At 29.7% G+C, this 24,481-nt stretch overlaps 3 protein-coding genes and 2 long non-coding RNA genes across 5 annotated transcripts; 2 read left to right on the forward strand and 3 right to left on the reverse strand.

Annotated features, from left to right (window-relative positions):
- Positions 1-7,468: 7,468 nt before the first annotated feature.
- Positions 7,469-10,927, reverse strand: LOC139905443 (uncharacterized). The gene is made up of 2 exons (XR_011780179.1): positions 9,001-10,927; positions 7,469-8,830 (listed from the first exon to the last, which is right to left on the reverse strand). It is a non-coding gene; the product is annotated as an uncharacterized lncRNA (long non-coding RNA).
- A 1,572-nt stretch (positions 10,928-12,499) lies between these two features.
- Positions 12,500-13,471, forward strand: LOC139905444 (uncharacterized). Its single transcript, XR_011780180.1, has 2 exons — positions 12,500-12,632; positions 12,693-13,471. It is a non-coding gene; the product is annotated as an uncharacterized lncRNA (long non-coding RNA).
- Positions 13,146-17,162, reverse strand: LOC121117360 (uncharacterized). The gene is made up of 3 exons (XM_040711763.2): positions 15,942-17,162; positions 15,719-15,882; positions 13,146-15,663 (listed from the first exon to the last, which is right to left on the reverse strand). The coding sequence occupies exons 1-3, from the start codon at positions 16,050-16,052 to the stop codon at positions 13,506-13,508; spliced, it is 2,433 nt and encodes an 810-aa protein (XP_040567697.1). The 5' UTR covers positions 16,053-17,162; the 3' UTR covers positions 13,146-13,505.
- Positions 17,163-19,575: 2,413 nt separating this feature from the next.
- RpS23 (ribosomal protein S23) lies at positions 19,576-20,802 on the reverse strand. Its single transcript, XM_040711764.2, has 3 exons — positions 20,464-20,802; positions 20,002-20,289; positions 19,576-19,931 (listed from the first exon to the last, which is right to left on the reverse strand). Exons 2-3 carry the CDS (start codon positions 20,161-20,163, stop codon positions 19,662-19,664), a joined length of 432 nt encoding a protein of 143 aa, XP_040567698.1. The 5' UTR covers positions 20,164-20,289; positions 20,464-20,802; the 3' UTR covers positions 19,576-19,661.
- Positions 20,803-21,048: 246 nt separating this feature from the next.
- Positions 21,049-23,228, forward strand: LOC121118279 (calcineurin B homologous protein 1). Its single transcript, XM_040712846.2, has 4 exons — positions 21,049-21,287; positions 21,353-21,684; positions 21,756-22,031; positions 22,649-23,228. Exons 2-4 carry the CDS (start codon positions 21,615-21,617, stop codon positions 22,885-22,887), a joined length of 585 nt encoding a protein of 194 aa, XP_040568780.1. The 5' UTR covers positions 21,049-21,287; positions 21,353-21,614; the 3' UTR covers positions 22,888-23,228.
- The last annotated feature ends 1,253 nt before the right edge of the window (positions 23,229-24,481 follow it).

Genomic DNA, 24,481 nt, shown 5'->3' on the forward strand with positions numbered 1-24,481 from the left:
ATTGGATATTACATAAGATCTAAGGGAGGCATTGATATATTTGTCCCCAGTGCCAACCGTGCCCATACTTATCATTAACTCTTATGATAAAAAAATACTGACATATTTACATTAAGTACTAGGAAATGATGCAATTTTATCCTCACAACATGGACTGAATGGTATTGGGATCTGAAGGACAAGGCAATACTCATTACATTAACTATAATTATCTCAGGTATGCTTATTTCCATATTTATTATGATCATAATTGCAATAATATTGCAAAGATTTTGACAATGCGTCCTAGTCATACATACAATGTATAAATCGAAAAGCATTTTGAAGAAAAACTGAGAGGTCGTAGGTTATGTTTTTATCCCACGGTTGTATTAAAAGAGTTATTAGAAAACAGAAACAATTATCATGAGTTATGTAGGTTTAAATAAAAACGCTTTCATCTTGATTCACATCATTTCTATTGGTATGGTCTGTGATTGGATCAAATCAAGTGTAAAAAGTGGAGAGAGTAAAAGAGCTATAATTTGTGCCAATTATAGTGATCAAAGTTAAATTATGCAATTTACGGAAATTATATATTATGTAATTATCATCGTTTTTATTAATCTTTTGTTGCTCTTTTTCATGTGTTGACGAATCTTGATTTTACAAGGTATGAGTCTTTAATTTTAATTATATTCCTCGAGGATAAATGATGCTATCCCTCCACCTCCCTACATAATCATATGTAATTATTATTATGTTCAAAGACATATACGTGAATATATATGTACATACCTATCTTTATATTATAAGTATGTACATAAGAGGAGGTAAAAAAAAACTCGGAGAATGAACCATCTACATAATATTTACTAAATCAAGAGAATGATGATTATTACAAATTTTATGGTGTATATAGAATGGTTATTACAACAAAACCATGTATTTAACAATATAAATCATTGGATACAAAAAAAAAAAAAGGAACGAAATAAGCAGGTTCTCAATAATTATCTTTAATAAAATAAACTCTCTTTCTTTTCTTCTATTCTTAGCATCAAACAACCATCTAGATATGCCATAAAATAGAATCATAGAAAATATTGACTTTCAGGGAACAATCTACCGACTCAGGGGCGTTCACAGGGGGGTTGGCAGGAGGGGAATTTTTTTGGTCGGAATGAAAATTTTGAAACGAAAATAGGGATAAATTTTTTTTGAAGGATCTCTTCTCTTAAAAAAGTACAGTCGGTTAGATTATGTAGTAGACGAAAATGTAATTATTGAAAATTTTTGTGCATAACTGTAGATTTAAAAAAAATAAATCAAAAAAATATAAAATATGACATTTTTTTCGAAAATTTTTAATTTAAGATTTTTTTTTCTTAAATTATAAAAATCAAGCTCCCCTCCCCGCCCCCCCAAAAAAAAAAATACATAATCCTGCAGACACCCCTGCAACTTTTGACCTAAGTACATACATTACTAGATACTAACATGATGCAGGATTGGACTTTTCCCATAACCAAGGTTTTAATTCCTCTCATAATTTAATTCAAGGAGTTACCTCATTCCCCACTAATTTTTTCATTTACTCTCAACCTCGAGTATCAAAAGGAAAAGGAAAACTTGCTAAGATTAACCCCAACAATGAATTTTATTAGAATTTATTGATAAGATGTAAGCAATTTAATAGACTTATTTATATTTAATTTCTGAACTTTTCCAGCCTTTAAAATATTCATTACTTTTTACAATTAGTCTAATAATTGACATAACTACATCTGCCAAGAAGTTGCAATGGAGATTATGTTTTGTCTCTGTTTGTTTGTTAGACATCAGGATAACGGTAAAAGTTACGGATCGATTTGATCAAACTTTGTGAAAAGATTATATATGGCCGCAGTAAGAGACCTTTTAAGATTACATTTTTGAGAGGTCAAAATAACACAACATCTTAAAAATGCAAATCAAACATAATTTTGGAACAAATTGAGATACATAAATCAAATTCATTTTAGTGCGAGGTTTTTGTACTAAACCGAGTGTCCATTCTAGTTATATTAAATTTTGAAATATTTTCACGCGACATTACAATACCATAATTTATTAAATATTTTATAAAAAAAATTAAAAGTTCAACTGAAATAATAAATCAAAATCAAGCTTTTTAACTACAAATCTTTTAAGTTGTAATATAAGGTGTATTCTTTAGTTTTACCTATAATATAATACAATTGTAAAAAAGATGGAAAAAATACTAGCTTCTAAATAAGACTTGATTTTAGGTATGAGTGGACTCATTTTGTAGGAAATTTATTCGAAATAACTTTATGAGTCGTTGAATGCTGGAATGTTCTATATCAATTGTTATTGACATTAATTTTTATCCATATCCATATTTCATTTCAAAATATGGTAATGATTTGAAATGATACATTAAAAACGTTATTTTAAAAAGACCCAACTTTCTGCCATTAATTTCTTTTTAAATAGCATTCCGTGTTCTATGGCTTAAATAACAATATTAAATGTAAGTTTTAGACGTCAGGTATTCCTTGACCTAATTTAATTATTTCGAAACTTTCTCTAAAAACTCACACAACCTCTTTTTAATTCATCAAATATTATTCTATGAAAAATTATTTTTTTGTTAATCAGTGTAGATTAAAAAAAAATTTAAATAACAAATTGTATACTTGAATTTTTTTTTTCAAAAATCGTATATTTGAAAAAAAAAATTCAAAAAATGTATATTTGAAATTTTGTTTGTCAAATTTTTTCATTGTTATTTAAAATGTTACAGAGTCAGAATTGGAATTGGTATGTGTAATTTTTACTAGAATCTTATCGGAATTGGCATAGGAATTTTTTTAAATCGTCCCATTACTAATGAAAACAAAAGGAAGTTTAATTATAAATCTAACTAATGATTTATACATGTGAAGCCATCACAAGAAATCAACTCCTAAAAAAATATGTGGAAAGGAGAAAAAGAGGTTTTTAAATTTCTAGCTATTTTTGTTCCTTAAGAAAGGAAAAGACTATTCTTGTAACATGAAATTTATCACTTTTAGACAGAATTTCTAAAAACCGCAAAAAAATTGTGTTGCTTAGAATCTCTAGTTTAATTTGAATGCATTTTTTTAAAGTATAGATATAATGCTTCAGAGGAGCAGCAATAGCCTTTTAAAGATGGTACGACGTGAAATTATATAATAAGGACGAATATAAATTTTAGGTTCTTCACTGCCTCATCTGAAATGAAATTACTGTCTGTATTGTTATATTTTAAATCCTTTGACGCCATTTTATTAATATAAATAATATGTTTTCGTCATGAATTCTCTGATATCCGAACTTTGGAGCATGGAGACGTCACATTTCTTGATGTGGATGTAGAAAAAGAACCTAGAATTCAATAGTATCCCGAATACGGTTGTTCCTGTTATTTAGGGTCATTGGATCCATTAGGAAACAAAACTCCTTGTTTTAATTGGTTTGATTATGAATTTATTTCTTTTCGGCGAGATCAATGCCTAGAAATGTCTTCTATTTCTCCATTGAGTCATGAAGCCTATGTGTTTGGACATTTTGGTGCCCTGGATATGAAAAGATCAAATTCCAAATTAGTGGACGATTACAACTTTTTCTTTCCTCATGGCAAAGGGGAAATATAGAGTTCAGGTACTTTACATTCATTATTTGAAAAATGGGTTCACTCATAAGCAACATAAGTTAACTGGAAATCCATCTAAAAACCCAGACAATCGAAATATTAATGAAAGAAGAGAAAGTATTAAAAGTTTTTTTGGAGAACCTAATGAAGGATCATAGTCTTTTGTACTGGAAGAGTTGCATCTCATTATGATCTTAAGCAATTCGTTTCCCAAGTTTTTGAAATAGGGAAGTTGTATATAGTAAATATAAACAAATCATGTTTGGATCAAGGATACGATAAATATTGCAGTATATCCAAATTTATTCGTCATTGGAAGACTGTGTGTCACGAATTGGGTATTATGGGAAAGCGAAGCGATGTTTGCCATATTTATTATGATCATTCTCAAGAATTGGCCTCATTATTCAGATAATCTATGCAAAAAAAAAATCATTTGGTTGATTGGACATTAAATATTAGCGACAGTATTAAGGAGCACATGTACCATGTCCAAAGTGAACGCAGAGATTCAATAGGAGGGTTGAATACGCTAAAAATTATCAAGAATCTGTTACGTTATTAACTATGGACTTTTCTGAAGCTAAATCAATTCCTTACTCGTCCATTCAAATAGGAAAGACACATTTCATTTCTCTATATTAAGTTAACACTTTTGCTATTGAGAATGAAAGAAAAAGATACATTTTTGTGTAATGTTTTCAGTCTATGTAATCTTGTTCTATAATAATTTTAGGAAATAATTAAGAAAGGCTCAAATTGTGTGGTATCTCTCTTATATCATGAATTACAGCGTATAAATGGTGTTCTGCGTCTTGAAATTCAATGTGATAGCTGTGGGTAAGAATGTTAGAATAAGATGGAAAGTTCTTCTAGTTATAACAGTTAATTTCCTTTACAGAGGCCACAATAAAAATTATATCATTATGGCTTTTGTAGCACACATGGTCATTTGTGTCAACTTCATTTGAAGTTTCTATACACTTTCTTGTTGAAAATCATTCAAGGTTTTTGTCAGACCGCTTTGGCGTAATTTCCAAATCTTATTACGATCAACAAAAAATTGAATGTGTGGAAGATTTAGTAAAAGTTGTCGTCAAAGCATTTACTAAATTCAATGTTATATCTTCTAAGAAGAGTGGATGTCCACAAATACAGTGGTATAATTGGTGGAAATTTGTAAACAAGTATTTCTGTGCTTCAATAGGAATTAAATACTATCACATATTCACTTTCAAATCTACTTGTCGTGGAGTTGTACACGTGAAAGAATGGTCTGATAGTTCACAAACTCTTTCTGTGAACATATTAAAATATGGAATCTTGTCCAGTGAATTGCCTCTCTTGATTTCTGAAGGGTATATTATAAAGAAAAAAACTTATCCGAGGAAATAATTGAATATCTTATGAAAAATGTCGTTCCTTTGATTTCTTGTATTGAAAAGAAACAACTTTTTTTAAATCTATAAAAAATGAAACGAATTTCCCAAACAAAGAATTAATAAATATTAATTTTCCTCCACATAACGATTTCTTGCCTACGTTGATTTCTTCTCCTACATCCGTCACTTTGTCCAAAGATTCTTCATAATTTTTATCTTCACCTTCTAATTATTTGGAAGAAGATGATACTTCTTCAACATTATCGGCTAATTTATTATAAGGTATCACTCAACATTAAGCTGTTTAATTTTAAAATTTGTAATCCAACCCTTTTCTATTGTCAGACTCACCTTCCTATTTTGATTGTACAAGTAGCTTATTAGCCTATTTTGATGCAGAACAAGGACTCTCACATGAATATGCAACTGAAGTTTTTAAATAACATGGAAAAAGAAATAAAATCAGTTTTTTATGCGAAGGGTGGGATTTACACAGTAAATATTTGAAGAAGGAGATAAAAAATGTAGGACTTGTAAATATTGCAGGAAAAAAAAGATTTATATGTACGAAATACAACGGATAATCACTGGATGTAATTAATGTACATATTATGTAAATATGGTTTTTTTCTTATGAAACGAAATTTTTAATAATTTGCCATTTGAAAACTATTTCTAGGAATTACTTATACATATCGAATTTTCAACAAATGGCATTTATCCTTCTATATCAGTGTTTTTTGTTTTGTTTTTCTTCATCTACGTATTCTAAAGCTTTTCTAACTTTGTTAAAAAATTGTTACCATTTTTTCTTCATCACTTACATATTGTGATAGACGATATTTTTTTGATATGATGTAGTTTAGAATATTGAAATAGTGCGTAAGCTAGTTCTATTTGAAACTATTAATACATGGAGAAAAATACCCCTCAATTTTCTACTAACGATACATAAGATCTTAATTAACCCCATTATTTATTTTAATTTCATTATTTTTAATGGCAAATATGAAAAGAAAAATAACATTAAACAATGAAAATGTAAGAAAATTAATATTTATTTTATATTATTAATTATTTATTTACTTATATCCATTGGTAGGTTAATATTTCAAGGTAATCGTATCAATTCTAGATATGACATTTTAGATGAAGGAATCCTTATTGAATTTTTAATCTAGATTAATATAGTTTTATCCGAAAAGGGTGTTTAAATTTCAAATATATTGTCATACTAAAAAAATATGTATGGAAATTTAGATAATCATTTAATAAAAAATATATTATATATATTTTCTAATAGTTCACAAAATATAATTTTGTAAATCTAAAACGATTTAATTAATAAGATGACTTATGTTATGGTTGAGTTATAATGTATAAAACTATTTATTCCCAAAGTTTGAAATGCAATATGTTCTGACTTCATAATGCATGTTTAAGTAATAATGTGACTTTAGCAGGTCTGTAAATTTTTATATTAAAAACTAAAGCAATAAAACATGAAATATACACTATTCATGTACATCTGTAGGATAAAGAGGGAGGGAGAGTTCACATTCTGAACCTACAAATTCTCCATTAGGCAGTATTCATACCTCTTTGTTAACTCGATTACTAAATTAAAAATCAAAAAGCTAAGTTTATATTTCGCTAGTAATATAATTTAAGATTACATACATGGAATGATATAATTTAAAATAGTAAACATTATTAATTGAATAGTAGTCAGAAATGTTAGGTCATATTCCTTTGATACATTATAGGAATTCCATTATTCTTAAAAATTTCTCTAATGGTAAAAATAATAATTATAATCTTAGGAGAGAGGAAGCCCAGGCAACGATATACATGACTATAGTTGATGTAACATGACATCTTTGCAGTTCAGAGTACAGTTTATTTTTATTCAAAAATATACGATCCTGGAAGAAACGGTAATAACTAATACTGAGAAGCAAAGTCCATATCAAATATCTCTTAACAACTTGGAAACAAATTTTGGATAAGATAACAGATACTCTCTGTGAAAAGGCATATCCATATTCTATTAATTCAAAACAAAATGACTTGGCACAAATTTAATTGACGAATTAGAAAACTGTGGTGAAGTTTGAGATTTTTGCAGTTCAATTCTACTCAGATCTAACAAGACTTGTTATTGCTCGCATTTATAATAAAGGCGCCTCCCATTATGTTCAACTGTACAAAGTACTATAATAGCTACCTTATTTTTTACCGGGATATTTTGATAATAATTAATCCTAATTTGCGTACTCTACAATGTGTTAATTAAAATGTTTATCTAATAGAAATTATAGAGAATTATACAAAGAATAGTAAACTAACATCGGCTTAATTTTACGTAAAACAATCGTATGTTACTTTCTTGTAATTGTTTCACACATGTACTTCAAAAATAGCGTTTTATTTCGAGGTTGAATTTTAAATTGATATAGGTATAATCTATTTTATGAGCAGTGTACTATAGTCTATAACACAAAGGAACAATTAGAGAAGAAATTTTGTAGAGATTAATTGAAGCCAATAATCGAATTTATCTTGGAGCACTGAATCTAAAACTGAGCTCAGTTTTTCTCTCAGTAGTTAAAATTCTAAAATATCCTGGATTATAGTAATTCGGGACTATTATCGTTCATTATCATTTTTCACCCTTAAGACAATCACCAAATTAAAAGTACGATTAATAAAACTTATGTAAAAGTGTTATGTCGAATTTAGAACAAGATACAGAATTAATAATATTTCCATTTTTTGGCTAAAAAATGATGGAAAACGACATCTTCTCCTCATGTCTCTCGGTCATCCTGGATCTCTCCAACTATAAATAAGTTTGTGTCTCTCCCTCGTCAAGACACAACAAAATATTAAAATTATTTACTCATCGTGAATGGATCTCTTCATTTTTTTTATCCTGGTATCTCTTTCCCAGGGAATGAGTCCACTTTACTCCCTTTTAATTTGTGGTAGTTTTCATCGGATAAATTTTTATTCCATCGTCCCTCGTGGAATTTGGAATCTGATTTCGAACATTTCTTGAGATGAATGATCAAGTTAGAAGTATCTTCCTTCGATTCTCTCTATCTTCATTTAGTCTTGACTCTTGGAGAACATAGAAGTCCACTTCTTTTGGTCTTAATGATTGAAGAATGATCTTATGCCTTAGCAATTGTCGAATTAAAAGAACATCTAAATATGAAATTTGTCTCTCTAAGAATGATTCAGACTGGTTTAAAAAATAAAATTCTGAGGAAGTGGTAAAATAGATATTTTGATTAGATCAATGGCAAGTCATACTCCCTCTTCCAGACACTAATATTCTAAAGGAATAAAATAAGAGACTAGATATGGCATACGCAAATATAATAATGTAAAAAATTAATTACTATCACAACATGAATAATAATAAAAACATTTGAGTAAATGGAGAGACTAATTTTAAATTTAGTTTTGCTTTTCATTTGCTTAAATCATTTTTCATTCATTAAAGACGTAAATACTTCCATGTTCTTTAAGAATTAGGCCAAAAGAAGAGATCTGAGATACTTAATCCTCGACAAGAGATATTCGATTTCTAATATATTCGGGGATGATGATGGGATGAAAATGTATATTAAGAAGAGAACCAAACCAAGCTAAGGTTCATATGAGAGTAGAGTGGATTTCTTCCTTGGGTAGAAATTTATACATCTATAACATTGAAATATTTAAGGGTTTAAGCTATGACATGATAAATTCAGATTCAGGTATAAGACTCTGGATGGATCTGAAATACAAGATAAGATATGTTAATTACAAATAATTACAACAGCAATTTGAAGTTATTAGCATAAAACTAAAATATTAAAAGACAACACTGGCCCGTTAATTTGTAATTGGTAGTATACATTTCAACTATTGTCTTCAAACAAACAACTTATAATTAGCTTTATTAACCTTGGTACGTCACACATTTAGTTATTTATTTATTTTTGTAAAGATCCTAGGTCTTTGAGAGAGTAATATTCCAATGTGCTAACATGCAATTTAGCTGTTCAGAAGAAGATTCCTGAGTCAATAAGTATGGAAATTGCAACGATATTCAAATATTAAAATAGAGATCTATTAAAGTTAAGAAGTCGCTTAAACTTTTTAAAGCACATAGTCACTTAAAATTTTTAAATCAAATAGTCACATATAACTTCCCTGCAGATTTAGAAAGAAATTATTGGAGTTATACTCTAGAAATTAAATTTAACTTTTTAGTCCGTAAAATAATAAATCAATTTAAACAAGTTTATTAAAAATACACACATCTAATAATAAATTATTCTTAATTTATAGTTTGTAATAATATCTTGTGAGCTTAGGTCTTGAATCCTTAAATTTCAATTATGCGAATCTAAATCGATATGGCTAATTGTGCAAATACACTGATTTTATGAATTAATCACATTAGTATTGATGATCAATCGAAGAATAATATTTCATATTAATTAGTTATTTGAATGAAATTTACTACATAATGATCTTGTAAAAACACTAACTGAAGTTGATACTTTATTTTTGAAGGATACATTTTCCAGTTTAAATAATTAATTCAATAATTTATTTCAGCAAAAATAATATTTGACCCTGAATACAGAAATGAAATGCACACTTACTTGCTACAATATTATAGATACAATTATAATATTATATATAATAATTTTGGAATTAAAGACAAACAATGAATTCAAGAGTACATTTGACTCTTCTATTTGCTCCAAGATAACTATGTCTCTTGTGTTTTCTATTTTCTTGCACATTAACATAAGGACTTTTTAACTATGATAACTATATTACGTTTTCTAAACTATTAATTGAATAAATTTAAACATCATCGTCAATTTTACTACGCACATAGCACTTAAAAACAATGTTCATTGTATATATTAGTCTTCCTCCACCCTTATTCATGATGAAGAGCAAAATTTGCAAACTTTAACTTATTGGTATACGAGATATTAGAAGAAATCAATTCTTCAATTTTCGTAATCATCTCTTTTGGTTCCACATAATAGTGTTTCTACCTTTCAAATAAGCTATGACGTTATGAATTCCATAAACAATCTTAACTTTATTTAACCTCACAATATACACAAGCTTTGAAGTTGTTTGAATGAGTGAAACTTGTCTATTTGTTCATTTAATTATTTCAATGATTTCCTGTGTCTTGTTTCTGAAGATACCCAATTCGTGTGTTTCGGTTACAAATATTGATGGAACTACATACGTCTTTTTTAGTTAGTTTCTTTTTATTAGTTCATGACATGTAAAATGATACGAGTTGTTTTTGAATAGGTTCTTCTTCAAGTCGTTATTCAGAAATGTTATGAACCCCCACTTGAATTCTAGTAGGTGTCTAATCATTTCTACATATATCTTTAACCCATAGCTTCCAAAGATTTATGAATGTCGTTTCCACTTCTGCAGCTTACGACACAGCATTAATCAGAGTTGGGACAAAGTCCTTATACTGCAAGTCCACGTAAAATATAATTTCATTTCAAGTCCATAACTATAATACGGGGTCCAAACTGTTAAGGCTTTTCTCGAGAGCACAATATACTAGCTTTGGAGTTCAGTTTAATTGTAAGACATAGCTATGGAGTCTAAGTCAACTCTCGAGTCTTTGATTGTGAGATGCTCTTCAAAATATGGACTCAACTACTAGTGGAGTCGCAAGCCTTGAGTCCAAGTTCCCACCTTTGGTAATAATTCACTATTGTATCTTAAATATGAATGTATTATTATACTATTAATTATTATAGTAACAATAAATAAATGTATAGTTAATTGAAAACTCCTCTTTAATTTTCAAGAGATGACAGCTGTGATCAGGTCAAGAGAAGTCTGAAACATCCCTAATACTTACGTCATTAAGTTAAATTAACGAATTAAATTAATAATTACGTTTTATATATATAGTTGTTAATGTTTGGTCGTATGGTTGCTATTTATTTTATAGGTGGTAAAATGCTGGGGAGTAGATTGCTCGGTGGTAAAATTAGGTAATTGTGGGGGGGGGGGTTAAAGGACGGGGGATAAGAGCCTTACAACCACTGTCAATATGGACAATGATTCATTGTCCATATTTCCAGTACATCCAGAATTTGTGATGGGACTATTTAGTAGTGATTCGTGCGTTATATGCATTAAAAACTCTAAAGGGCTCTTATCAAGGAAAGAGTTAACTTAAATTAGGAGTTGACTTTAGGAGGATTGAACACAAGAGTTTCAATGAAGGATTTTTGGATGGAGAATGAGAAATTCCTTTTCCCTCACTGTATTTTCCATTATACTCTTCAGTTCATTAATATAAGTATAAGATGATTTTATACAAGATACAATAACTATTTATATGCAATAGCAGAATAGAATATGCATTGCAACCAAAACTATCGAGAAATGAGAGGTTTTCTTAGCTTAGGTAGGGACTACTTTAGTACTGTAGTATAGGGGAGAGTGAGGATACTTGTTACGGAAGAGACATGTTACACTGCCAATAACTTTAAAATGTCAAACTACCTAAGAATCCGGGTTGCCTAAAGCTTAGTTATAGAGAATTTCGACATTGACATTGTTGACACTAAAAGTAAACATTTTAGGAAAGTGTTTATTGATATATATTTCTATTATAAAACATGAGATTTTAATTTAATTTTATTAAATATCATAGTCTAGCATGTTGTTCAATTAATTAACATGCTTGCAATATATTAATCAGTTCAATATTCAGTTCACATCATTTATTCTGATTCAAACACTATGAAGGAGACTTGTTACACCCCATTTTTATTATATATACTCGTACTATATATAAATATATTATATTAAATTATGTTTTTTTTTGTGTGTAATTTCATGATATACTTTAATTATCATTTATCAATCACAGTAAATAGTAAAAAAAATATTTTTTTAATTTAATTATTATCTATGCTCTGTTTCCGAAAATGTTTTTTTTTTGTTTACTCCATGACCCTAATGTGCTCTTCTTTTTTATTTGCTCCTTTCTTGCCCTGGTCTTAAGTTTGTGGTTATTCTCATTGCCGTGCTAGAAGATCCCTTTTCAGTTCCTTGCCCTGGGGTAAGGAGGATGTCACCAAGGATATCCCCGAGGAAGGTCCATCCACCCTTCGATGTGGTGAAGGGTCATCTCTTCTTCGCAGAGAAACACTCCCATATATATATTTCAACCCCCACGCTTGAAGTGGGAGATTTTCTTCTTGCAAACACTTGTTTTGTTGATATAATCAAATGTCCCTCACTATTAAAATAAACCTATAATTCAAATTATAAAACATTCTTTTCTTATTCAGTGAGCAAACTTACAAAATCGGCAAGCCATTAAATACTTATTTTCTTCTCCGTAGGTCGTTTTTCAATTATTATCATAATTTATAATTGCCTATAAAATATATGTAATACTTAACAGAGACGGATTAACGTCAACGCTACAGTGTTGACCTTTCAAAGACCATTATATCATGTTAGAGCTGCTTCCAGATTATGATGATCTATCCATGACGATGTCAAGGAATGTGGTATTGTATTACTTTTAGTATTACACTAAATAAATCTTATAAAAACTATTCCAATTTTAGAACCCAAGAGATTAAAGAGATATATGGGTTTGATTCAATCATCAACTTCGGAATATTTTTATAATCAACAAATCAGCTCAAACTTTCTTAAAATTAATTGGAGAACATAACTATTAATCGATAATATGTTATGAGCTTCAAAAACTAATGAGGGTTTAAATTTATTTATGTATAAAGTGGTGTTATAAAATTATGTTCTACTAACTAATTTTCTCTCGTATTTATTAAAATAGTTTAAGTTCCCCCCCCCCCATTTTGCGTTTAATTATATATATGTAGAAAGATTTGGGAAATCTGTTCTTCCGTTTATATTCCGAATTCATTATGTTGTTAAAGTCTAAAAATATGTATAATTTATATAATTAAATTATGTATACCTATCCATCTCAAACTTTAAAACATATGCTGTTTCAAACAATTAATGTATTTAATCAGTAAATGAAAAAAATATTATTGAAACAGAGAGATTTTATTAAATTTATACTTTATAATTTATATTATAAGTCACAAATATAGGTTTTTTAAATACTTCAAAGTAACTAAAATATCGAATTCCTTGATTTTAAAGTTTTGTCATTCATATTATAATATTTATATATATAAAAAAAGATTTTTTTAAATTAAGGTAATATGTACAGATTTAGTAAAACAATGAATGTATTAACTAATTACAAGGAGGAACTTTATAACCGAAAAGTGGCTTTTAAACAAACATCACAGATATACATTAAAAAATATACAAAAAATTAATATATTTAATATCTTGTTGCTTCAAATAATCTTCTGAATCTATAATAGAATCTTCAGTTATATTCAATTCTCCTTATTATTCACTTCCTGAGATCCAATTTGACGAGTTTGTTTGAGTACTTTTCTAGTTTTCATTAACTGTTTTGTCATTTGTTTCTCAATATCAGCCCGTTTAGCTTTGTCATTTGCCAAAATTTCATTGATAGCATCTAATTCTTCTTTAGTTTTTCTTAGCTGATCTTTCAAGTTTTCATTTTCAGAGCAACACTCAATGATCTTGTTCTTTTCTTCTTGAAGTGACTCTAATTCATTTTGTAAATGTAGTTTTGAAGAAGCAGATTCTGAAAGTTCTGATTTTAAATTTTGAATATCTTCCAAATATGAAGATTTAATATGGTCTTCTCTATCTTCAAATTCTTTCACTTGCTTAGAAAGCGAATTAATTTGTTCCTCAACAAGTTTGAGTCTTAAACTTTTTGCGTTTACTTCTTTGTATATACGATTTAACTCTTCAGATTTCAATTCCGATTCATCTTTTGTAATATCAATTTGTTTCTTGAGTTCCAATTGAATTTCAGACATTTTTTCGACAAGCAGCCGTTCTTCTTCCAGACTAGACTTGAGTTCATTTACTTCCGCTGAGTTGCCAGGGACTATTATACATATGACTTTTTCAATAATTTCTTTTTGAATATTTTCAAGGAAATCCATATCATCATTACTTAATTCACCTTTCAACAAATCACATTCACTTAAAATAGATTCGATAGATTTGTTCTTTACTGAAAAGGCAGATTCAATTTCATCCATAATATTTTCTCCAAGTTGCAGACTTTCATTCAAGATTGAAGACTCATTAAGCAAGGATGTTGAAAAACGACGTGTTTCATTTAGACTAGTCTGAAGAGATTGAAGAAAATCTTTCGACATTCGCCTTTCAATTTCATTGGATTCATTGGACTCAAGAACTCGCTGCAAAAATTCGGCTAATTCTTCAAGCCTTCCTCTCATTAGTTTCACCGCTGAACTAACATCATTTTGTATTCCTTTCATACGATTTTGATAACACTGCATTGCATAGTTACATCCTTGACGAATGTACAAAGATCTGTATTCTTTAATTTTATCACAAATTTCTTTACTCTTAATGATAGATAGCTTTTGGACTACATCATGAATATCTTGAGTATTAGAGATAACGTGTCTTTGTTTCTTAGACTCTTCTAGATCGTTTTTATTATTTTGAGCAACATCTACTTTAGCTCTAACTTTAGCTTTGAGATCATTATATTCATCTGTTAATTTTTTGACAATAGTGTCTCTATTTTTAACATCCTTCTTTAACTTTTCAACGTGACCTTTCTGTTCAGCAAGAGCTTTGGTTAAGCTTTGGCAAAATTCGTAAGACTTGGTTAATTTTTCAGATTTAGCTTCGGACTCTTTCGTTAAGACTAAAATTTCCTTTAATTTTGTATCTACCTCTATTTCAAATTGTTTGTTCGATTTATTCTTCGCACTTAAATTAGTTTCTAACCTTTCGTTTGATTTTTTCTCAAGTTCTAACTCATCTTCTAGCCGATACAACAACTGATCCTTAATTCTAATGGTTTCAATAAATTCAATGATCTTACTACGAACATTTTTAACATTCTGAACAAGATCCGTGGAGAGTTCGAATTGAAATGGCTGGCATCCTGGACTATTGGAGACATCCTTTGAAATACCTTGAATCAAATGAGTAATTTCAGACAACTGCTGATCTTCATTATCATTCCCATTTTTATCATCCACGTTATGAATATTGCCTGGTTTAACTGCCTGTATTTTCTTTTTAATAGCCTCCTTGAGCTCAATTTCATCTTGAGGAGGACTTTCATCCTCAAATATGATGATTAAAATATTCTTCAACAATTCCTCCATTTTATCGACTTGAAAAGGAGAATCCTCTTCACTTAGAGTTCCAAAAGCATCTTCTAATAACTCAACGCCAATGTCTAGATCCGCTCCACCTTTAGTCAATCTTTTTGCTGTGCTCAGTAGCTTTTTATTCATTTCCCTTAGTTTCTCATTTTCTTCTTCTAGATCTTGAGACTTTGACTCTGCGCTTTTGTAGACCTCTTCAAAGTTACTCAGAGCGGAATAGGCCTCACCTAATAAATCCTTTTTATCGGATAATTCCTTCTTTAACTCTTCATTTTCCACGCGAAGATCAACATTCAGCCTGAAAGGAATAAGAATAGAAAAAGGAGTCATGAGCAAGACCTTGAGCAATCTACTTGTGGGCCTTTTTCTGATCGTCATCACTTGTATGGAACCCATACGAGTCCTCCATCATGTAGATACGCAACTTCAAATTCAGGTTCTCTCTCTTAAAGAAGCTGAGCTCATCTTCATATTCTCGCATTGTACAGATGGAAGATCCAGTGGACACGGACGGAACCTACGGAGAGTCGAATCCAATTAAATACAATCTCAAAAGCCAAAAATCAATCAACTTACCAAATGAGAATCTGCTCCAGAACCACTTAAAATCACCTCCGCACGATCTTCAGGGAGAACACTGCCGTCAGTGAGTGGAAGACTAGGGTCGTATGAGAAAGAAGAGCTCATTTTAATCGTATTTTCACCTCCCGACTATCAGAATTTACTATTTAGTATTTAGTCATAAAAAAACTGCCTCCTTGATTTAAATCTTTTCTTCCTTTATTATAAATAAAGTTAGGGAAGAAACAGTCAACTTTTGAGTCCGACTCGAACTACAACACAACTTGCTACAACCAGAGCCCTATAACTCTTCGGATCAATTTGTAAAAAGTAGAGGTTTTATTCAAATCCTATGTCAATCAATTCAAAAAAATGTATACTCAATCACTGAAGTAGTGGTTCCATTAATTGAGTCGTCTATAAATATCGCCAAATGTCATAAAATTTTATTTTTTTAATGTGTCTTAAGTATGGCAGTATAAGAATGCACATACATTTACGAATGCAAACTGCGATTATCTAAGAAAATAGAATAGCTTCTTCAACTTTTGTAAGCTGAAGTATGTGAATGTGTAAATTAAAATTAAAATATATTATTAAAGTAGTTATTCCCTATTTTTTATAATAATTAAGCTCAATAAAATTATTTTTTAGTATTCAAGTTCTTTTTGGGGGATTTGATATCTTTCACGAGGGGGCGCTGAAATCTAGTGACGTAACTCTTCTTATAGGGCTCTGGCTACAACAAGTTGATTTGCTAACTTATCCAATTAAGGAAATCTATAATTTGCAATAGGCTAAAGAAGTCTATAGCTAACTATATATTATCTTATCTTAATGATCACCTGTTATTTGAATTCTATGTGATATTTTCACTTCGTAAATATTAACATGAATGAAACTTCATCAAATGGCTTTAATAATAAAAAATAATACTTAACACCTGCATTGAATACTACTAGATGACAATGATAAACACTGATACTTGAATTAAATTGCAGTAATATTAAGTAAAAAATTCTTAAGAAATGTCTATATTTGTATTTTATTTTTTTTGGATCGGTTATGTACAAATAAGATAGTATAACGATGTAATAATATATTTTTCATGTATATTACTTATTAGGGTCTGATATAAAATAAAACTAGACGTTAGAAGGATACATCTTTGATACAAAAGTAAGGTTTAAGTCCTTTTATTTTTTATTTCCACTTTGACATCTAATAGTTCAGTATTTTCCTTAATATTTAAGAAAAAATGGGTTTGATTGTTAGAACACTTGGTTGTTTAGGCCTCAAAATGACTGTTTTCAAGAATTATGACGTTATAAATTGGGGGCTCAAATTTGATATTTACAACGTAAAATACATATTTGTAATAAATCTTTTTTAACAGGGGCGCCCGCAAGAGGAGAGCTTGAGGGCTCCCAAATCAAGGAATTTTTGAAAAATTACTGATGTTGAAGAAAAAAGATTTATTTTCTTAAAAAGTCATTTTATGCTGGGGACCAACAATTTTAATTTTTGAAATTTTTACAGCCAATAGTTCATTATTTTCCTTGACAAATGAAAAAGGGTTATCATTGTTATAAAACTCAATGGTATTATCGAAGAAGGGGCACTAAGTTTTCAGAGTGATCTATGTTGGCAAATAATATGTCGTTAATCAAAGTTCCCCAAATATACATAGTTTCTTTTTGGTTTACACTTACAAAAGTTTAGACAATTTTCACATGCCTATTCAGGATCATTGTTATAACTCAAACTTGGATCTTATTCATAACTAAATTCCGGATATGGTAAAAAAAGGTGGATTTGGTGATTTTATATTAATCGATAATGAGTTGCTTGTTGATGAAATACTAATATAGCTCTAGTTTTAGGTAAGGTGTACAATGCTTTAACATATTATTTAGTTTGTTGAAAATTAGTTTTAATAAAACACCGTTTAAATGATAATTTTTCAAGAATGCATTGTATTAGTATGTTAGTAGCACAATAAGAATTAAGATATAATTTTGTTCTTTCGAAATACGATTAAAATATTTCGTAATGGAGATTAGAGAATATCATAATATAGACATAAAAAGTTTAATTATTTTTATATCAGTTGTTTTTAAAATCACAATGATTTACAAAAATTTTTGAGACTGAAGTTAGAGCTATATATTATTTTTTTTTTAAATAATTGTATTTCATTTCGAACAATTTGATGTAGTTATGTCCTTTTTTAAGTTGCTGCTTGGTCTAGATAATCTATCTAGCACCAGTCGAACGTGTAAGGTAATGTGAACATAAGGTATACATTTAAAAAAATAGGATCATCCCATGATTAATTACAATTATTTAAGAAATAGGGTTATTCTTTGAACATTTGCAGTCTATCTCAAGTTACGACTTACTAGAAGCTTGTTACGGAACAATACAGTAACATCTTGATATAGAAGTATAATTCGTTTTTTGACCTTATATCGAATTATTTGTATGGTTGCGTGTCCCTGATTTTATTACTTATTCTTGGCTCTTAATAATAGAAAAAAATACAGCATAACTACAGCTCGCATGTCAAAAAAAATTGTATATTAATGTTCCATTGAACCTTAATAATATCATTTTTAAGATCAACTTTAAAAATATTTTTATGGTCTCAATATGCATTTTACTTATCATACCGCTTTTAAATATTTAGAAGAAACATAAACTGTAGCTCCAATAGGAAATGGTTCAAAGCTTTCCCGCTAAACAATTTAACATAATTATTATTTGTAGATAATACACTTATCAATTAGCAGTTCAATCCTAATACATTAATTCTAGATAATAATCTGTGATAAAATAATAATTACTACATAACCCTGTGAACAATCTTAAGCTGGATGCATACATTTATATAAATATAAGTCAAGCTTAAATTGATCAAATACTTAGTACAAATTTTTCTATTCTTTCTGATAAAAAAGAATTTGTCCCTAATTAAAGTTTTGTATCTAATCATATTAAAAAGACGAGAATTACTCAGTAATAATAACTGATCAATGGCATCATTCAGCTAAGCATTGATATTTTACTTACGTAGATAAGAGCACCACTATAACAAAGTATAATCGGCATCAGAAACAATATTAAATACCCATAACTGGCTATATAATCCATAGCAAGCAACAGTATTGGTTGATTACCAGTATTTACAATTCAATACACCTTCTGAAATGTTAACTTGATCATGTTATTAGTTTAACCATTTTCATAAACTAAATTATGCATTGTAACTCCGTTACTTAGATGAATATTTTTACCAAGGAAAATCTCTGGCAGGATTCGATAAAGCAACTTCTCGAAAATAAAAGGTTGCCAATTAAAAAGGTAACAAGAACTACCAAGGATAAAATGAATAAATTAAAGAAATGTTAGGAAACAAAATGATCAAATTTAGGATCAGTCATGACTAGTCAATCTATGTGAAAACTAACGCAACAGTTTCAAGAAAGCGGGTAAAATAGTATGACCAATTAACAGTAAATTCTTGAACCAAAAAATTTATCACCGTGTACAAAAGTTACTGTCACATTCACTTCAAATTGATTTAGGAAAGCACTTAAAGCTGAAAAATATCCTGAAATATTAACTCCCTCAAAGAAAAAGAAGACAATCTCTGGGAATATGTATATTTTACATATTGAACATATTAGATGTTACGGATAATAAGTAATGATAAGAGATGTAATTTAAAAGAGCTTAGGATCTTGGTCTTTCCTTCTTTCCCAAGAAAAGGGCGTTGAGGGATACGTTGGCGACCTTAACGATCTTAAATCTGACTCCGGGAATATCTCCGACGGCGTGACCTTTACGACCGAATCCTGCAACCAAAACCTCGTCGTTCTCCTCAACGAAATTTAAACATCCATCCCGGGGTACAAAAGCAGTGATCTTTTTTCCGTTCTTGATGAGTTGAACACGGACACATTTACGAATAGCAGAGTTAGGCTGCTTGGCCTCAACACCAACCTAGAATTAAAGAGAAAGGGTAGAATGAGCAATTGACAAAAGAATGAGGAACGTCGATCTGTCTCATTACCTTTTCGAGAACAATGCCCTTAGCGTGAGAAGCTCCTCCGAAGGGATTAGCCTTCCATCTTGTTCCCAAATGGGCTTTTTTATAGTCGAGATCAGCCCATACTTGAGCTCTGCGATTTTTCACGTGCTTTCTAGCCGTACGAATTCCTCGAGGTTTACCCATGATGAAAATTAACTGAGAGAGAGCGTTAAAACACGTCCGGGATATCAAATCCTCAAGCAGAAAAGGAAGGAGATATAGAAAGAGAAAATATATTACCAAGAGGTACCAACCTAAAAAAGTTATAGCCTCAGAAAGAGGAACAAAAGAGACAACACGGCCAAATTGACAGTCAATTAATTTGTATTAAATGCTTTAATTTATAAATTATATTGTATACGGCGAACTTTTGGTCCACATATTAATACAGAGTAATTACGAGTATAGTAAGAAATGAGAAACGTAACAAATCCAACTTTATACCCAAAATATTCTATAATTAGAGCCTGTGAAGGTCCAAAGTATTAATTGATCAATGTATTATTATTAGATCTGGGAAATAGGACTGGACACTAGCGACTCATCCTTGATTTGAGTTTATATTTTGAAGACTTTGCAACTGAACTTGATCTCACTATCAAATACTCGCGACTCGACTTGGACTAAAAACCTACGTTATACTGAACTCAAGAAAAGTTTTAACACTTTTAACCCTATATTATAATTATGAACTTGAGATATTTGAAACTAGCTTGAAAGAAGAAGTCTAAAATTGGACTCAATAAAAACATTCAAGGACTTGAACTGGTAAGGTAAGACTTGGAACTAAACTTGGACATGCAGTATAAGGACTTTTCCCCATCTCTGATTATTTTAGACTATTTGATCAGGGAGTACTACATCTCTCTCAAGTACTCCCTGGTTTAATTATATTTATATGTCAATATCCTTCATGAAGTAACGCTAGCTCATAGAGAATTTTAAATAGAATAGCTCACGTCGTTACATTCATTGTAACGCAACCTTTCTTTCGAAAAGAAACTGGGAGAAGAGGCCCCAAATCAGTTGGTAGTTGGTCAATTCAATAGAATAAGTTCATAAAGAAATAGATGCCTTTTTCTCTCTCTAGCTAAGTTTTGTAAAATGCAAATAAGGAATAAAGTTGAGCCAATGAAGGAAAATATCTTTAAGATTATATAATATATTATCTATATGAAGGTTGAATAATATATACATATGTCACCTAATACTTTCTATCACAATACTAAATATACTCTAAAAATTATTTATTTTTTCTTGGCCGATAAGTATAATAAAAAACATTTAATTATTTAATTCATGATAACTGATAAAATATTAATTATGTTTTTAGTTTTGAAGTAGTGACTCGTGATTGGGTGAATTAATTCAAGGCCATATTCAGTGAGTAACGTAAAAAAGCACTCTTGTGTAGGTAATATGACGTCATCAAAGCTAATAGAGAAAAGTAAGGTATTTTATTGGTCTGTTGAAAAGCCCCTTTAAAGTGTATTTTTGTGACCTCATTCACTTTTTGATTTATTAACATAATCAGAGGGAATTAATCTGTACTCCCGTCTACAAGTACAATTCTGAATTCATATATATTTTAAAAAATGGGAAGCTCAAACTCGGCTCATTCATTGACTCAAGAGAATATTCTTGAGATTGCTCAAGAGACAGGATGTAAGTAAACTTATAATATCTTAATTTATCCAATGATTAGACTTCACCCTATTGCTTTTTTATTTTATTAGTCACCTCCAATCAAATTGAACGACTCTGGAGTCGATTTACTTCCTTGGACAAGCACCAAAAGGGATATTTAAGCAGAGAAGATTTTTTAAGAATCCCTGAATTAGCTATTAATCCTCTTGGGGACAGGATCGTACATGCGTTCTTTCAAGAAAGTCGGAACTCTGAAAGTGACATCGTCAATTTCCCTGATTTTGTACGGGTTTTAGCACATTTCAGACCACTAAAGAAGAATGCTGAGAAGAATAAAATGAACAGTCGTCAGGAAAAATTGCATTGTAAGTTCTAAAGGGGAAACTAAAGGCTAAGACTTAAGGGGTATACAAACTATATTTATAATATTCTGGACAAATATTGTTGGAGATTTTCTTATCTTTTATTAATATATGTCTTTCTTTAGTTAAGTGATTAAATCATATATTTTAAGATTACATTAGTTATTGAAGTGAATTATGTAACCTGTATGCATAGTAGATTATAACTTATAATCATTGTTATAGTCCTATATTTTCATTTTATTCTATTTGTTGATTTTTTTACGACATAATGTTACATGGATTTCATTCGTCAACTTTGTTTGCAAGTTAAACAATCAAGTGGAATTATTTATTTTTTATTATTAACGTTAACCTATTTTTAATTTGCTGAAATATTATTACTATTAGAATTGAATTAATTCCACGTTATATATGAAAGGTTAAAATTATATCATGTTGCATAAAGATAATTCCATTTCACAATACTCATAGTCCTTGAAAATTAATACATGTTCCTTATCCGTAATGTCTTAAAATATGCAATGTGTCTTTTACTACATAGTCAGAATCAATGACATATATATTGTTGTACATATATTGAGAGGTGCATACTTTTTGTTTTTTTTTTTTTTTTATAGTTGCATTTCGAATGTATGATTTAGATGGAGATGATAAAATATCGAAGGAGGAACTTCTTGCTGTACTCACAATGATGGTTGGTGCAAATATCAGTGAAGATCAACTGATGTCCATCGCCGAAAGAACAATCATTGAAGCTGATAGAGACAAGGATAACTTGATTTCATTTGATGAATTTAGTAATGTTTTGGAAAGAACAGATGTGGAACAAAAGATGTCTATTCGCTTTTTGAGCTAAGAAGCAAGAGTCCGTCAGTCTATAGTATAATGTTTTCCGCCCAAAGGCTTATTTATATATCTACATTTTTTACTTACTATATACGACCTACATATGAAGATAATAAGGTCATTTCCTTAAAGCAGAGTTACTAATACATGGCATTTATTTATGTTATTTTTTCAAGTCACAAATCTACTATTTTTAAAAGTATTAAAATAATTTAGCCTAAAATAAAAGAATTTAAGTAGTGAATTGTTATAGATATGGCATATAAAAAAGAGCATGTTTATTATATTTTATTTATTTTCATATCCAGTAAGTTACTTATAGAATCGGAATAAATATATTTTATTGTAAAATTTTTTTTTAAATATAATACTTGTTGATCAATATATATTTCATCCAAAAAAGTATAAAGCCTCGTCGTAGGGCAACTTTTCAAAGCTGGAAGGAGAGAGGGACAAGAACAAAACAAATATATTAATTAATTATGAGTGAAATCATCACACCACTAGGAAAAACGTATAATTTCAACCAGGAATGAAGTGGAGACTGGCCAGTGATGTATAAAATATGTACTGTCGGTATGTAAATATTAACGAAGACCGAAAATGAACGTGGTAATCTTGATAGTTTGAAGAATGTTTGCGAGAAGAGCAGCTTAGCTCCTATCATGTTTCATTAAATTAGCTATGAGTTATGAGATGAAGTAAATAAACACAAATTCTCACTCTGTATCTAGCAATGATATAGTAAGGAATGACTCCCGTGTAGATCCTCAATCATACTCCCGAGTTTAACCAGGACTTATAACTCCCAAGAAAGCCATCATTGTTAGTCTCCGTCCTTCATGAGTATATGTACTAGTTATTAAAGGATTTCATTTTTGTAATATGTTAGTACTGAAATGTAACCAGTCGCCATCCTTAGATAAAAGCGCCTGATAGGCGATTATAAAAATTGTAGGCGCCTCGACACCAGTTATATTTTACTGACTCCAATGGGCTAAGTGTATCTAATTATTCTCCTCTAAAATTATGTAACAGGCAGCTAAAGTTAACGAACATTATTTATTAAGTTTAACAATATTTCATTATCAGTCTCATTCCCGTCTTCTCCATTCAATTATCTCTACATAATATTATTAATTTCTACCATAGGCCATCATTCGTGATGGTTAGATAATTAAAGGATTTATGAAGAAATTTTATGTTCTATTTATAGCTTGACATTTTTTTTGTTAGAGTACAAAGTAGAAAAGACCATCCTTTTCCAAGGATAATTTCCGCCAATTGATACATCTTATTGACTGTATTTAACTGCAATCATGACATTTATAAATGATGTGAAACATTTTATGTGTTAAAAAATGACAGAATACTTTTACAAATTTTATCCATAAGGCACAACGCCCATATAAAATGATTATGTAAAATATTTTTGGTTTAAGTCGGCTCTGTGGGCCCTAACTATAGCCGCCTATACAACTACTTTTTTCTATGCCGATTTTCAGTACATAACCCATGGTCTATATTTAAAGTAGCACGTATTTAAAGTTAGATAGTTTGTGTGTGTGTTAGTCTGAGGATGACTCTATTTTAACCACGAGCGT

Source organism: Lepeophtheirus salmonis, chromosome 5, assembly GCF_016086655.4.
Source record: "Lepeophtheirus salmonis chromosome 5, UVic_Lsal_1.4, whole genome shotgun sequence".
NCBI classification, from domain to species: Eukaryota; Metazoa; Arthropoda; class Copepoda; order Siphonostomatoida; family Caligidae; genus Lepeophtheirus; species Lepeophtheirus salmonis.

Coding starts and splice junctions, on each gene's coding strand:
- RpS23 (XM_040711764.2), bottom strand. CDS start 20,163: ATGGGTAAACCTCGAGGAATTCGTACGGCTAGAAAGCACGTGAAAAAT. Junction 19,932..20,001: donor AGGGCATTGTTCTCGAAAAG/GTAATGAGACAG, acceptor CTTTAATTCTAG/GTTGGTGTTGAGGCCAAGCA.
- LOC121118279 (XM_040712846.2), top strand. CDS start 21,615: ATGGGAAGCTCAAACTCGGCTCATTCATTGACTCAAGAGAATATTCTT. Junction 21,685..21,755: donor GATTGCTCAAGAGACAGGAT/GTAAGTAAACTT, acceptor TTATTTTATTAG/TCACCTCCAATCAAATTGAA. Junction 22,032..22,648: donor TCGTCAGGAAAAATTGCATT/GTAAGTTCTAAA, acceptor TTTTTTTTATAG/TTGCATTTCGAATGTATGAT.
- LOC121117360 (XM_040711763.2), bottom strand. CDS start 16,052: ATGAGCTCTTCTTTCTCATACGACCCTAGTCTTCCACTCACTGACGGC. Junction 15,883..15,941: donor CTGGAGCAGATTCTCATTTG/GTAAGTTGATTG, acceptor GACTCTCCGTAG/GTTCCGTCCGTGTCCACTGG. Junction 15,664..15,718: donor GATCAGAAAAAGGCCCACAA/GTAGATTGCTCA, acceptor TATTCCTTTCAG/GCTGAATGTTGATCTTCGCG.